Source organism: Anolis carolinensis, chromosome 6, assembly GCF_035594765.1.
Source record: "Anolis carolinensis isolate JA03-04 chromosome 6, rAnoCar3.1.pri, whole genome shotgun sequence".
In the NCBI taxonomy this organism is placed as follows: Eukaryota; Metazoa; Chordata; class Lepidosauria; order Squamata; family Dactyloidae; genus Anolis; species Anolis carolinensis.
In genome coordinates this window covers 48,188,727-48,205,259 of record NC_085846.1, presented here as the reverse complement: position 1 = coordinate 48,205,259, position 16,533 = coordinate 48,188,727, and the positions used below count along the sequence as shown (strand labels likewise).

The 16,533-nt window shown below is 40.6% G+C and overlaps 1 protein-coding gene across 2 annotated transcripts in view; it reads right to left on the bottom strand.

Moving 5' to 3' along the window:
* reck (reversion inducing cysteine rich protein with kazal motifs) overlaps nucleotides 1–16,533 on the bottom strand; it is a 73,719-nt gene that overhangs the window by 9,403 nt on the left and 47,783 nt on the right. For both annotated transcript variants that reach the window (XM_062957889.1, XM_008112976.2), the window contains 6 exons: nucleotides 16,006–16,128; nucleotides 15,095–15,260; nucleotides 12,412–12,607; nucleotides 9,933–10,143; nucleotides 7,725–7,798; nucleotides 3,346–3,498 (listed from right to left, as the gene is read on the bottom strand). In XM_062957889.1, the coding sequence (XP_062813959.1) occupies nucleotides 3,346–3,498; nucleotides 7,725–7,798; nucleotides 9,933–10,143; nucleotides 12,412–12,607; nucleotides 15,095–15,260; nucleotides 16,006–16,128 (923 nt within the window). The remainder of the gene's footprint in view (nucleotides 1–3,345; nucleotides 3,499–7,724; nucleotides 7,799–9,932; nucleotides 10,144–12,411; nucleotides 12,608–15,094; nucleotides 15,261–16,005; nucleotides 16,129–16,533) is intronic.

Sequence of the window (16,533 nt, the reverse complement as noted above, 5' to 3'; positions counted from 1 at the left end):
GGCGTCTTTGCTTCTCACCTGGCCTGCCTCCTCCCCGCGGCTGAGACCTATAGGGAAAAGATGATCTCCTAGGCCCCTGGGGGCGAAAGGGAGGTCTTTGCTTCCCTCTAGAGGATGGCGGGCTAGATCTCTTGGAGCGGTAGTACTGTCCCCAGCGACGTCTCTGATAGTAGTAGTACGAAGGTTGGACGCCATACTTATTAGCAGCTTGGGTGACTTCATGAGTGTCTTTAATCTCGGCGTCCGTTTCTGGATTAAACAGCCCGGCTTCATCTAAAGGGAGATCTTCAATGACAGACTTCGCTGACTGAGATAAGTTAGCTGCCCGCAGCCAGGCATGGCGTCTTAGAGAGATAGCCCCCGCCAGGAGCTTGCCGGATGCATCAGCAGTATTCTTCGCTAGCTCCTTTTGAAGGTCTGACAAAAGGGAGGCCTCTTGACGGAATGCCCTCGCTAGGGCTTGGTCCCCTTGAGGAAGCAAATCAATGTAAGGAGCAATTTTGTCCCAAAGGTAAGACTGGTACGCCCCCATGTAGGCACCGTAATGGGCGATGCGAGCAAACAGGCAGGCTGAGGTGTAGAACCTCTTCCCAAAGCTGTCTAGTTTTTTCCCTTCTTTATCGGGGGGGGGGGTGGGTTGGGATCTTTGGACTGCCTTAGGTTGTGTCACATTCACCACTCTTGAATTAAGTTTAGGCTGTTTTGCTAGCCATGAAACTTCAGAGAGATTGATCTTATAGAGAAACTCCGCCCTCCTCGGAGTTGCAGGCAAGGAGGCTGGTGGGACCCCTTCATTCTTTACTAACTCCACCAGGTAAGGGAGATAAGGCAATGAAGTGGTAGCTGGGGCCTGTTGTTTTGAAGAAGGGAATACTGGATCCTCAACAACCTTGGAGGGCTTTGGAGTGGGAAGGTTTAAAGCTCTGGAGAGTCTTATCAACAAGGCTGTGAAACTTCTAATGTCTTCCGCTGAGGGGGGGTCGATATCCTCATGAGGGTCAACCCCGGGGATTGGGCCTTCCTGAGCCTTGCCATCATCATTTTCAAACTGGGCTACTCGGTCGGGATCCAGGGATCCGATCTGATGGGTTGGCTTTGAAGTAGAAGCTTGCTCAGGCTGGGGAGCCACCTGCATTAATGAAGTGTTCTCGGTCCCGAGAGCAGGCACCATTTCCAGCGCCGCTCCTGAAGCAGGGCGCTTTGCAGAGAGGGAGGAGTCCGGCATTTCAGGAGCCCGCCCCGAATTCAGGGCCTCGCTTTGTGGGCGTGACCCTAGTGGTGCGCCCAGTGGTGACGCTGTGTGGGCGTGGCTTCTCCCCGAACCCGGCGTTAGCTGGCGGGCATAAGGATCGAGAGGGTAAAACCCCTCGAATCCAGGAGGTGGGAGGGGGTATGGAGGGAGGCCGTGGCCATAAAACATGAATGGGAACCGAGGATCTGGTGGAAAGTAGCCCGGTCCGCATGGATATGGGGAAGCCCGCCGCCGGGGAGATCTGGAATCCCTCGAACTTGGAGAGGAGGAGGAGCGGCGGCGGCGGCGGCGGCGGCGGCGCGAGCGGGAGTCTTTGGGCCTCTTGGGAGAAGGAGAGGAATTTTGCGAGCTTGATGAGGAACTTGATCTCCTCTCTCTCCTTCTCTCTCTCCTCCCCCCCCCTCAGCGCCTCCTGCTGTAAGCTCGGTACACTTGGGACCGGCTGAGCAGGGAGAAGCCCCGACGGGGAAAGCGCTTGTGATGCCATCGGCTCTACCGGAGTCAACGGGGGGGGGGCCCTGCGACCCAGAGGACTCATCCGGTAAGTTCTCAGCATCCTCCGGGGGCTGCACGGTAAGCTGGGGCCGGGATTTCTGCAGAGGGGCGCTTCCCATATGCTTAGTCTTTTTAGTCTTCTTGCGCCCTTCCTTCGCCCTGGGAGCTGTTTTCTGAGATGAGGAGATTGGAGCCTCCTCCTCCGCGCCATTTTGAGGCGATTGCAGCAGCGAGGGGCCTACTGTGGACGGAGAATTTCTCCCTTCAGGAGCGCTTAGCCCGGTTTCGGCCCCTGCTGCTGGAGTTGCTGGGGCCAGGGCCTGCTCATAGAGAAGAGCTTTCAATCTGGACTCGCGATTTTTCCTTGCCTGAGGGGTAAACCCTCGGCACACTTGGCAAGCCTGGGAGTTATGACTCTCTCCCAAGCAGAGGAGGCATTTAGAATGGCCATCGGCCTCAGGAAGCTTGCCTCCACACGCCCCACATTTCTTAAAAAAAGAAGCCATCGTCACTAGCCTGCCTAGGGTCGTCCGAATGCCAAAGTAAAGTCCTTTCCGAAGTCTTAGGGTTGGAGAGAGATATCAAGTAGTGAAATAGCCGGTCCGTAGTCAATACCAAATAGTCAATTAATAAATCACACTAGAGCTAGAGGTTCCTTAGTTGCTGACTGAGCGGCGGAAAAAAGGAACTGCCTAGCCCCGCCCACAGGGCCTTATATACTCTACTGGGGAGAGTGGGCGGGGCTCGCGCCAAAAAGTTTCATTAGAGCTTCTAGAAGGTTCCGGAATGCTGCGCAGGCGCAGTAGGATAACCCATATGTGCGAATTCCACAGAAGCACCACGAAGAAGAAAAATCAAGGTAAGTGGTCCAGAGGAATGGTTCCATACACTCCCAGTTTGGGCATAAAGGAGCTAGAGCCAGATTGATGGCCGCGATAACAATCCTGTCCATTGAAGTAATTCTATATAGAATATGGCTTAAAATATCCTACTATTTGAATTTCAGAAGCAAGCAAACCCCTCTATATATGGATCTTGGTGGTGTTTCTGGTGCTTTGTGTACCCATTTAGGTCATTCAGAATAAAAATGGGGAAAACATCCTCTAGCTTTGGAATTCAGAAAATTTGGAGAACACGCTGTGTCTGGTACTGAGAGAAGACAATGATCTTTTCTAATATGCTACTCTTAAATCTATTACAGTAGAGACCCATCTGAGCAAATTCCACTAGAAAATCCACATTAACCTGTAGTCTAAAAGAACAGAAATCTTGATATGATAGCATTTAAAAATATTTTGTTGGATTTCTAGACGAAATTTCAGGAAAAAGTATTCTCCCAAAACTTTTGAAAGCCATGGCAACCAAGTTTTACAAAAAGAAATTTCCTCTTTTCATAAACATAGTCTTTAAAATCCCAATACTTATGTTACTGATAGCATTGGATTAAGTATGCAGAGCCTGGTACATAACTCACCTTTAGACTTGTTTTAAATGCTGGTATGATTAGAAAATAGAAAACATTTCAGCCAAATAAAATACAGTAAGTAAATAAAACAAAACAAAACAGATACAAAACCACTGCTTAACAAATTATATACCTGAAGTGGCTTGGGATTCTGATCAACAGGAACTATAAGTATCACAATTTCAGATTCTATGCTGAAGTATCCAAATACATCACACTGTGGTACAGAAACATGGAGACGAATTTTTTGTAGTATTTCAAGTACTGTAATTGGACGTTTGGTTACCTGAAAGAAAATTTTCTTTTAAAAAACTGAGCTTCCAATTACAAAAGTGATATTTAATATTAGATTGAGTAAAATAAAACATTTTCCTTCTTAAAATAATAGATTTGTCAAGTGGTAAATAACAGATTTGTCAAGTGGAAACTTTCAGGCACTTTCACATTTGGATCAAACAAAACTGAGTAATAAGTGGAGTCCTCTGTCATGGCCAGCAGTTTGTTTGGCCTGACTCAGCTACTACTTGGGAGAGGACTTTAGCTAGGGATGATTCTTTTGGATGGTGTTAACCACTTGGTTCCCAATATGAGGCACACTCCCCAGAGGAGGAGGGGGGAGCAATTTGATTTTTAAGGTGGGGAGCAATTCAAGAATGAGCTATTTAACAGTGAATTTTTTGCATTTCTTATAGTTCTAGGGGTCTCATGTACAGTATATTTATAGTAACATAACATATTTTAAAAATTAAAATCAAAATGTACATGACAGTGAGTTGGTGACAATGAAGAGGGGGAGAAATGAATGGCGAGAGCATAGAGATAACTAGAGAATGCATGAGCACAGAAAAGGGAGGCAACTTTCATTCCAAACAGCCCCACTCCTCTCAATGTTCTTTTACCATTACAAGCTATACAAAATATATAAACATGTCTTTGCGTTCTGCATATGAATGTAGCAAGAAATCTGTGAAAAAAACCAATGCTCAATTAGTACTTCCATACATATGTCAGTATTTTTGTATGATTTTTTAAATTATCAGCCGCAAGATAATTAATGTCAGATGACATTAATATTTTCACATATTCTCACCAAATACACACAATGAAGTTAAGCACTTAAGTTACCCTGAATTGGATGCAGATCATTTAAATCAATTTGTTCTTTTATTTTTCTTTCATGGATGCCATATTCTTTGTCAGCTTGTTTAGACCAAGTTCATGGCCTTTTAGACTTCCTCCACATGACTGGAATTAACTTTTTGAATACAGCAAAGTCTCGCTTATCCAACAAAAACGGGCTGGTAGAGCATTGGATAAGCGAAAATGGTGGATAATAAGGAGGGATTAAAGAAAATCTACTGAACGTCAAATTATGTTATGATTTTACAAATTCAGCACCAAAACATAATGTTTTACAACAAACCAACAGAAAAAGGAGTTCAATACACTGTAACGTTATGTAATAATTACTATATTTACAAATTTAGCACTAAAACATTGCAATGTATTGAAAACATTGACTACTAAAACACTGACTGCTAAAAATTGACTACAAATAATGAGAATTGTATTACAGGGTTGTTGTATGTCTTTCGGGCTGTGTGGCCATGTTCCAGAAGTATTCTCTCCTGACGTTTCGCCCACATCTATGGCAGGCATCCTCAGAGGTTGTGAGGTATGGATCCATACCTCACAACCTCTGAGGATGCCTGCCATAGATGTGGGCGAAATGTCAGGAGAGAATACTTCTGGAACATGGCCACACAGCCCGAAAGACATACAACAACCCTGTAATCCCGGCCATGAAAGCCTTCGACAACACACAGAATTGTATTAAATGACCTTATAGTAACAACATTGTCAGAAGTTACATCTGTAAAAAGTTCAGACCTGTGAAGATTTTAAAAAATTTTTTTGATCGTTTCTTCCCTAGAGAAACAGCTGTGGATCCGGGCCGGAGCCAGACTGCCTTGGATAATACAGAACATTGTATGAGAGAAGGTTGGATAATTGAGACTCTACTGTAATAAGAATTAAATGGCACTGGGGTAATGGGGGGGGGGGGTGTCATGATTTAAGAGACGCTTAGGTGGGGCATGTTAAGATATGTAAGAAATCAGTTAATGTGTGTGTGTCAACTGCAAAATAAGATGCATGAAGCTGATTGGTTGAGCCATGTCTGGAGAGTTGTTATATTGTTGCAATTTTGTTCAGGCTTGCACTAAGCAGGTGCAGTGACAGTTTGAAGAGTGAAGCAGAGAGAGAGAGACAGAGTTTGAAGTGTGCTCGGAATTTATCCACATGGACAAAGGAAAGACTATTTTAAATTTCTCATTCCCTTGTGGGGATTGAAGGAGTAGATCTGCTGGTGGTGATATTGAGGGCTGGGAGGCCTTGGCGGGGACTTTGGTCTTGGAGGCTGCTTTGATGCTGACACCTGAGACAATTTTGCCAGGCGAGTAGTCTGCCTCCCTTTCTCCAGTGTGGAGATGGTTGGAGGGAAGAGTTATTGGCGGGCCTGAGGCTGGCCGACTTATGGATGTTGGACTGGCATTCTGACGACTGCGTGTGTTGAGAGAGGCGGGAGTCCTGGACCTCTCCCACCAATAACTGGCGGACCAGCGATTCCAGGGATGACATGGGAGGCTGGGCTGGCTGGAGGGAGGATGATGATTGTTGGAACAGAGTGGCCGAGAATGACAGTTGGTCTCTCCTTGTCAAGGAAGAGGAAGAGGATTCCTGGGGCGTTTTTTGGTTGGAGGCTGCGACTTCTCTTTGGAGGGCCCTCCCAATGACTTGTCCAGAGTAAGTGAGATCATCAAAGGGGTAGCACCATCTGACTGTGCTCGGCAGGACTCCTCGTAGGCCCATTTAAATGTGATCTGCATCGATGATGTGGATGGTGAAGTTGCCATGTTTAACCGAGTCGACCTCACAGATACAAAAGAGTTCGAGGTTGATGGGGGTCCAGCCGGTCGAGGTCGGGCAGGAATGGTCATTGTAGTTATGGTGCAAGCCGCGTTCGGCGCTCGTGAAGACTTTGAGCTCTTGGAAGTAACTGAGGCTGAAGATCAGGCCACAGGTGGCACCGGAGGTGGAGGTGTCATGGATTGTTGGTACAGCAGTGTCTTGAGGCACGCCACCCTATTCCTTCTTGCCTATGCAGTGAAAGCCTGGCAATGGCGGCAGGACTCAACAATGTGGCCTTGTCCTAGACAGAGGTGGCATTTCACATGGCTGTCAGAGTCTGGAATTTTGGAAGCCTGCTGGGTGCAGTGTTTGAAACACATTGTCAACATTCCAATGAAGTTCTGAAGAGAGCTGCGCAGCGGAAAAAAGGAACCGGGGAGCGTGTGGCCAGGGCTCCCTTTTATGCCCTGGGAGGAGTGGGCGGGCTTACCACCAGAATTCAAAAGATTCAGCTTTGGAAACTTTCTGTTGGAGCCTGCACAAGTGCAGTAACTCCATAAGTATGCATTCACAGAGTGCATGAAGAAAAAACAAGTTCGACTGAGAATAGAGGAGAGGGATGATATTTATAGTGCAAAGAAAACATGAACAGAGGATTTTTCATGGAAGATTCATGTATTTATGCACGAAAAATAGGAATATCAAAATGGTGGGTGCTAATGATTTTTTGCTGTTTTATTTATAGGCCAGAACCTTTCTGATTAGAGTTAGTATTACAGTATTAATGGTTTTAGAGAGGTTTCAGTAGCTTTAATATCTATTTTTAATAACTTTGGGCCCTTTCTGGCTATTCCATTAATTGGCCAGAATCTGAGACTATTGAGATTTATTTATTTCATAGTAATTTTGTATCACCTCCCAGCCAAAAAGAGTTCCTGAGGCAATTAACAAATACAACCTAGTTAAAGCAATACTGAGACAAAAACATTTTAAACTTCAAAAAGTAGTTGAATATGACCATGTGGGAGGTTTGATACAAGAAGTTTTTTTTAATGAAAATGAAAACCCCCAAAATGCCCAAAATCACCTTGAGTTGGGTCCAAGCTAGAACGCATGGGGACACCAGTAGTTACATTTTGGGTGAAGTGTTTTGGAAATTTCCACAACCAGAAAATATTATAATGCATAGCAGAAATTTAGACTGTGTTCTGGTAAGACTGGATGGGTGGGGAAATGAACTGAGTCAAAAGAATAAAAAAGAAAAGACTTACATTGAATAAAACAAGATCAAAGCCATGAAAAAATTACAAGTCGCATGGAACATGTCTAGCCCAGAAAGCATCACAAGCCACATTGGAAAGCCTAGTGGACTGTAACATACGAGGAGTTCCTTAGGGGTTAAACACACAAGTGTTTAACAAATATAAATCCTTCCCCTATTTTATTGTATGAGTAATATTATAACTACTCCCAGAATTGTATGGGGCCCATGAGCTGAACGTGTTTGTTTATCTCCTATGCCTCCATCCTAAAAATTACAGAGTGCTCATCTCCACACTGCTGTGCAATAGCTTAATATTTTCAGAACCTGAGTTTACTCACCCTGGCAAAGATATCCAGCTTTTCTTTATCATACAAAACCCGCAGCATCCCTGCATATAGAGGACAGCATGCTCCTGCACAATAAAGAAATAATACATGTCCAGACTGAGATTTATAAATAAAATTTATGATCTAGTGGTTTATACAGTGTGTGCTTTTTAAATGTTCAAACTAACAGGGAACCTCACTGGACCAAAATGAAGGACATCTATCCAGCATGCTGTTTCACACAGGAATCAACCAGATGCTTCCAGAAAATACACAAAGTAGGACATCAAGCCAAGAGTCCTTGTAAGCTCTTACTCCCCAACAGCCGCTATGAGTGGTGTATGTGCATACACAAATTTTATTTCATTGTGGCTGGCTAATAGATCTGCCATCTCCTCAAAATAAAACGGGGCCTCCGGGCATCTATATTATCTCAAGATTTCCCCCTAGACTGTGTAGAAAAAATATTTAAAAGTCTTGATGGGTGTCAATTCTCTGAAAAATATCACTCTCTCCTCCAGATAAAAAAATCTTGCTATGCAGTGTCCAAGACAAGTCTTTTGTTATGAGGGTTCATAAACTTGAACTACAAAAATGCCATCATTATCATGCTCTTGAAGGAGGGATCGCCCCATCTCCTTTGGAAAATTCCACTGGTTCCTGTCCATACTCTCTCCAGTCCGTACCTTTTTTTCCCTTTTGGAAAGTGTAATAGCTGAGAAATGGATTTGTGTTGAAAGCTTCCATGTATATATTTTAGCAGGAAATACTATTGTAGTCCAATTCATCTAATCATGTTTAAAGGCATCCAAGGACCCTTCCACATATGCACATAATACGGCTCAGCGCTGGCATGAAAAATGCTGGTTTTGAGTCGCATTGGGACCATATAATGGTGTCCTGAGCTGCCTCAGTGGCAAGGCACTGCCCGCCAACCAGCTGTGCCATCCAGTTTGGCATGGTGGGACATGGACAAAGGAACCTGGAAAGAGTGAGCCTCTCTCCAGTTTTTCACAGATTCCTATGCAAGTCATATGGCTTGTAAACAAGAAAAGGGGTCTGCTACCTTGCAGAAGGTCCTTTTTTTCTCTTCTCCAGGGGGAAATCAGTGGTGCAGAGGGCGGAAAGGGAGTGCATCCCACTTCCCCAGGTTGCCTGACCCCGAGGAGCATGGGATGGCTGTGGGGACAGCAATACTGGATCCACCATACGGATAGATGTTCCCACTGCCCCAGCACAAGAGAAAGTACATAATTTGCTACAGGGCCCAGTAACATTAAGCAGTTAAATCGGATTAGCCTATGTGCGTTGTGTGAAGGGACACAGGCTATTGAGCTTCTATAGTGCATTATTTGGCAGTAAAGAAGCACCCTATGTTATCATAACAGTTTGTGACATTTAATTCACTAAAGAAATCAGTATGACATTCAACATTATAGCCTTACAGGATGGACACAATAAGCATAACTGTTGCAAGATAACTTCTGCATTTCATCGCATAATAGTTGCCACTCCATAATAACTGCACCATTTTTGGGGATGCAAAATTGGTATTTTTGTGTTCCTCGCGTAATAGTCACAGAGCCATTTGGCGCTGATTTCCAGTTCTTTCTTTTCTTCTTTCTTCAAAGGCAAGACAGTTCAAAACTATGAAATGGAGGTCTCTGGAATATGGATCTTCCCTCCTTTCCCAAAGAGCTTCATTTCAGATATTGTAAATTGCCTTGCCTTTAGAAAAGGAAAGAAGGGAGGAGGAATTTACCCCCCTCCTTCCTTTTTCTGAGGCAAGGCAGTTTTTTAAAAAAAAACAAACAGAAATAGAGCTGTTTGTTTGATGTAGGATCATCCATCTGGTTTCTAATAAAAACCAGAAACTGGAGAATCAAAGGCATATGTTTTTATCACATAATAGTCACACACCTCCCTTTCAATAAAAGGGTATAAAAATGGCAACTGCAACTATTACGTGATGAAATATAGTATTTCCAGTTTTGTTTTATTTCCAGGTAGAAGACAGGTTGTCTGATCCCTGTATATACTTACCTCTTCAAATCATAAATGTAAAGTGCATTATTGTGGTTATGCTGAAGAAGTATTAAGACCAGCTTTTTTCTGACAGAGGTATGAAAAATCTAAAATTCTGCTGTTTCAAAAGAACCTAAACAACTATGTTTCTCTTAATATTGTCAAGATGCTCACAAACTTCAAATGTGCTCTCACCTGGTGGAGTAACTGGCCTGTAACCAGTATCTGAAAGACGAGGGCATGTAACAGATGCACATTCTCCTTGGTAACTGTAGTCGGAAAGGACTCCTACAGCTTGACAAGGTCCACTGTAATCTACAGCCACACGATCAGAATAGGCAGCACATACATTGCTGTATGTTTCACCATTATGGCCACATACCAGATCTACTGATCTGCAAAAAGACTAAAAAAACCCCCACCCCAACACAGTGAACTTGGAATCTCTAAAATCTTATGATTCTTTCCAAATTAAATGCAGAATGCAATATCCGAAATTGAAAACAATCATATGCATAAAATATCAAACTAAGAATTTTTTAATCCTTACTTTTTTTTTGAAACTCAGTAATTTGTTGAAAGTACCAGATTAAATATCCAGTAAACTTTATGTCAATAAAAGGCCCAGAAGTAACTGCATTATGAAAATACATAATACATGAGTAAACAATACATTACACTTAATATTCATATGCTATTTTAATCTCCTTACAAAAATCTTGTTCCCACTCACAGGAATGTTGTTAAATATATTTCTGAGACAATGAGAAAGATGATGTTAATGAAGCATGTTTCTCTAGTGAAAAGTGAATTTTTAACATACTCAAAAATGAGATCACAAAATCATATGCAAGATAAATTTTGTATACTGGGTATCACTTGTGATTTGTCCTATGGTGGACAAGACGTGTACCACCCTGTATGCAAATCAAGACTTCAGGCAATTATTCACACTTTTTATAATTGGCCAGATTGCCAGTCAACCAGCAAGTTGAATGTACTTTGAACCATCAGAAAACTAACTTACATATGGACACTCGCTAGCCAACGATTTCACTGAGTCACATCATGATAGAAAAAGCAATCATGGTAAACTATCCAGAGAATGGCAAATGAAAAGTGAAAAACATCACAGATTGAGTGATTGTTTTCCATTTCCTTGTCAATTTATGTTGGGTTTCTGAATGCAAAATGGTTACAGCATTTCAAATTCAAAATAAAGGCTGAATAAACTACTGATTGAAAGTAAAGTTTCAAATTATGCTGGAAAAAACAGGGAAAGTATAAAATCTCTTGGCATACCACAATGATTTCTAATACATATTGCCACTGACCTTTTGCCTAGCTAGTATGAACACTTACAGCTTTAAAGAACTAGAAGATGTATTTTGTGTATCCGCTAGAGTTTGGTTTTGAGATTCACTTTGAATACCAATAATGTTCAAATCCCATTCTATACAATGGTATAGGAAAATGTTATCCCTTATATAAAATAGCAACATTCAAGGTTTGTTTTTTGGGGTTTTAAAAAATATCTTCTCACAGTGGATATGGAAGGCTAACTACATGGTTTGTTTCTTTTTACTATGTAAAGGTACCAAATCCTATCTGATCTAGGAAGCTAAACAGGATCAGCCTGGATTAGTAAAGCACAATCCCGTTATCCACATATTTGATATCCTCTATTTGATTAATCTATGCTCCTCCCGGCCATGTTCATCACATTTGTCACACTGAAGATGGAGCAAACTTGTTTTCCGTTTCTCCAAAGACTAAGACATGGACCAATGGTAAATGGCAATGCCTCATTTATCTACAATGAGAAACAATCATATTTTGAGGCCAGGCTCATATTTTTTAAATATATTGAAAATCTAATTGCTATTCCTTGTATGCATATGTGGTTAAACACAACATTTCCCCCTTACACTGTACAAGGAAGAAGGTACAGTTTGGATTTTGATCTGTTGTTTCCAAAATCAAATCTTAGCCTACATTCAGTACAAAATTCAAATATAAAACAATGCTTATTTTCACAGAAAGGTATTTTCTAAGTCAAAGTGAGCACTCAGCGTGGTTGGAGGATGATTGCACACATGAGCACAAATCCAATCCTTTGAGAGCCATACCCTTCCTTCATCACAGGTTGTTACTGCCAGATATTGCTTCCAGAGGAAGCCTGGCAATTTTACTGGGAAAACTGTCTTAAGAAAATGGCTCCCTTCACATTGAATATATTTGCAGACTCCTAACGGTCGGACAAACAACAGTAAGATTGAAGTGTGTTCTGTTTTGGTAATAATAATAATTTTATTTCTTATCCGCCTTTCCTTGTGGCTTGAGGCGGGTTACAACATTGCTAAAAACACATAATCATCAAAAACATTTTATAAAATATACATATTAAAATGTATTTCTAAAAAAATATTGTTTAAAAATACCCATTCATAGCATGCTCGATTGTTTAAAATGTATACATATTAAATTACATAAGTGAAGAAAGAATGAGAGCAAAAATGTAAGAAATATTATATTATTATTATTATTATTATTATTATTATTATTATTATTATTATTATTATTATTATTATTAAAGAGTGAAAAAAATCTGGCTTGACCTGAATAAACTGCAGAACAATAAATGCCACAAACAACTTGAAATAGTACTGCATACCTGACATGGGCCTTTGTATGACATACTTTTTCCTTTTTGATGTAGAGTACACAAGTTTGCATATTCTATATTGTCTGTGTCACAAACAGGATCTCGCAACTGGTCACCACAACTGAACTGCCTGGGCACACATTCATATTGATTACATCCAAATTTCTCAACACTGGTTAGGCAAACTTGTGGCTTTGGTATGCATCTAGTTAAAACAAAAAAAATCCATATTATTTATGTTATCACACATACCCCAAGCAGATCCCAGAGGTAACTTAATAAGGAACTACAAAAGAGAGGAGGCTGAAAGAGAGAGAATCTGTAAATCAAACAAAAGTAGCAGCTTCCACTTCATTGCTGCTCAGCTGCTTCCTAAATTGATAGGGAACGGGGAAAACAAACTGTCCCATGATCTCATTTCCTTTGCAGATATTTTTATAATTTGCCCCCTTCCCTTCCTCCCATTTTGGATTCTTTATTGCACTTCAGCAGAGGCAAGAGTCTACAATGATGCACTCTACATTTGGTGAAGTCAATTCTCCCTGAATCTGGGATACATTGCATGTTTGCATGCAGCTACACTGCATGTTTGGCTGAACTTTAAGACTTTTAAAAATGTGTTCTACACCCTTAAATGTGTACATTAACTGTATATGTTTTGTGGCCACCGCAATCTCAAATAGCTTCGAACCATATTATATGATCAGTGTAGAAGGGCCCTAGGAGAGTCCTTTCTCTAAAAGCACCAGATGAAGCAGTATTCCCAAGTCCATCAAAAATAGTGTCTGAAAAATAGATTAAAAAATTATACAGTAAATTCTCTCAACCAACTATATTAAATGACTATGAACACTGTTTTGTGAGAGATTAAATATAAATAGGGTTTATCCAAAGTCATCAGCCAAGTAACCTCAATTTCCTTTGAAATCCATCAGCAAGCAGTTGCCTTCATTAATTCTTCAATAAATATATTAATTTTATTAACTGCTTAGGTTGGATTAACTGAGCAAAGGTTGGATAAGTGAGACTCTAATGTATTTGAAAACACAAACAAAGTTTTAAAAACTATTGCTTAATAGTTTTTAAAACTTTGTGTTTTCAAATACATTAGTCTCGCTTATCCAACCTTTGCTCATCCAACGTTCTGTATTATCCAACGCAACCTGCCTTTTAGTAGTCAATGTTTTTGTAGTCAATGTTTTCAATACATTGCAATGTTTTGGTGCTAAATTCGTAAATACAGTAATTACTACATAACGGTACCGTGTATTGAACTGTTTTTTCTGTCGATTTGTTGTAAAACATGTTTTAGTGCTTAATTTGTAAAATCATAATGTAATTTGACGTTTAATAGGTTTTTCCTTAATCCCTCCTTATTATTCAACATTTTTGCTTATCCAACATTCTGCCGGCCCATTTATGTTGGATAAGCGAGACTCTACTGTACAACTTGTATCCTTGGTTCGCTTCTGACACGATAAATAAATAAATACTACTTAATAGACCTGAGAGTTTTACAGATTTCCAGAAACAGCTAGGTCTGTAAATCTTTGTTTATTTCATTATTACACATAAAAATTTAATATTTTAAGTTTTTCTACCTTGGTTGAGATTACAATTTTATTCGCCAATTTCAAATAATTTTTCACATTTTTGGTGAAAATTCATGCCAGGGTTTCCAAATAAAGACCAGGGGCAGTTCTATACAGGCATATGAAACATACTGGTCTGGGGCCGCATTACCACCAGACAGGGGCTATCCTGAATTCTTCTTACCTGATTTCCAACATGATGAGCACATAGCGAGTCCCTCTCCTATTTCTCCCAAGTTGCCTTGTTGTTCACTCACATGGCAGGGATTAACCAGAAAGCAAATATGCTGGATATCAGGTAAGCACGGTATCTTTGGGGTTTTCTTTTGGGGGGGGGGGGGGGGGAACGATGAGAGGAGAGACAATCATCCCTGCTTCTCAAGCTGTCTGAGTCCAGGGAGCACATAATGACTGTGGTGACACTGGTTCCGGATTCTGCATAGGAAACCAGGATGGGCATCTGCATTGCCCCAACACAGGGGAAAGTCCAACTTTATGGCCTAGAAGTATAACTAATAGGGTGTTATGCATATAGAGCACAGGGTATAACATTATACGCTCTGTATATTAGATCATGTGTTACTAAGGACACAGTGAAAGTCTATGGATAGAACTGGAAGAGACTCAGGCCATTCGGTCCAATCCCGTCATATAGGAATATAAAGCCAAAACACTTCCCCACGGATGGCCATACAACCTGTTTAAAAGCCTCCAAAGAAGGAGACTCCATTACACTGAGATACTCCCCTTGTGGCCTCTCCCACCTTCTAAGCAATAAAATTGTCTGCAAGCCAAGTCTTTTAAAGTTAGATATTTCAATTTCAAACAGTTACAATGAGGAGAAGTCCAGCAAATACCAATCCATCATGAATTCCAAAGAAATTCCCATCCATCATGAATTCCCTTATCTTTTAGTATCCTTGATCTCAGAATCACACCCAGTATTTCCCTAATCTTGTGACATTGGATTGGCCTATGCAATAAGATGGACTTTTAATTTTGTTTCTTAACAGTTAATTCAAAATTTGATTGCTTTTCGTATGTAAGACAGCTGGCTAACAAAAACATTTTCTCAACCTCCGATTTTCTTAAATGTTTACCTCTGATTTTTTAGGCAGGGATTAGATTTGCAAGGAGATATGCAGGACCCAAATTCAAGCTGATTGTCCTGAAGCCCAACACAACGTGCTATGCAAACACTTGGATAGGTTCGTCCATTGTGCCCACACATTGGGACAAATTCATCCTCACAGTTGCATGGTAGACCTAAAAGAATTAAACCATTTTTAGGATTGTGCAGATTCACAAAATCCTTGAAATTCTGATGTCTACACTATAATAGCTAATGCCCCACACCAATCCTGAAATTAGAGCCACATTACAGGTAATCGCTGAGTTATAAACACTTGTCTTACATTCAACTACTAATTACAAACAGGGGTGAGGCAACAGGAAGTGAGAAGAAATCTACCTCTAGGAAGGAAAATTTACTCCTGGAAGAGTTATTATGGGAAAAGGGTCTCTCCACTAAAGCTTTATCGCCAATTTTTGTTTTCACAATAACCCAAAATTTTCAAAATCCAATTGTTAGAGGAACAGAAAGTCTTTGCCTGGTGAAAAAGGGGATTTGTCTGATGGCAAAAGGGCTGTTCTAGGCTCTGAGGAAAAGTTTCAGAGCCCTGAAGGGAGTCAATGAGAAGGCTCTGATTTATGTCCCCACAACTCATATTTATGAGGTTAGTAGGACTGAGAAAAAAGCCTCTCCTGAGAGTCTCGGGGCCCAAGATGGCTCATACAAGAAGATATCACCTATCAGCCTAGAGCATAACTGTTATAGCATTTTATAGGCCCTAATCAGCATTTTGAATTATGCCAAAAAAAGACCAGCAGATAAATGATAAAGGCTTGCCATTGTATATAAAGAGACAGACAGCTAAGAAAAACAAATACATTTATCTTAGTACAACTATTCACTGTTTTTAAATTTTCTTGTTGTGCCTTGACATTTTACCGGTAGATTTCCGGCGTTCATCATCTGAGCTGTATTCATTTAGGCACTGGCGAGTTGAGCATATCAAATTTCCAGCAAAACAAGAACAGACATTACAATCTATCTTGAAAGATGTTCCATGGCCTTAAAATAAAAGAAAGGCATGAATTTTACTTCAAAATACAGCTAGATACAAGTACAAATATCAAAAATTAATAAAATCTTACAAAATGTAAAATGTTACTATTATATTTTTATTTTATACATTTTATTTTCTATTTTATAAATTAATGAGTTATAGCTTACAGTTATAGCTTGCATGCCTGTAAAAATAGTTCAAAAATGTTCTCAATTTAATCTTTTGCCTCTTTCATTTTAGAAGAGAACTACTATTTTCTTTACTGGACACTCTTATTTTACTACCACATACATTTCCATTCTTCAGAAGGATCAAGATACACATAAAGATTACTAAATTATATTTCAAAACAAACAGACATCACGTAAACGAACAATTTGTTTAAATTGATCTGTTTCTGCTTAGCATGC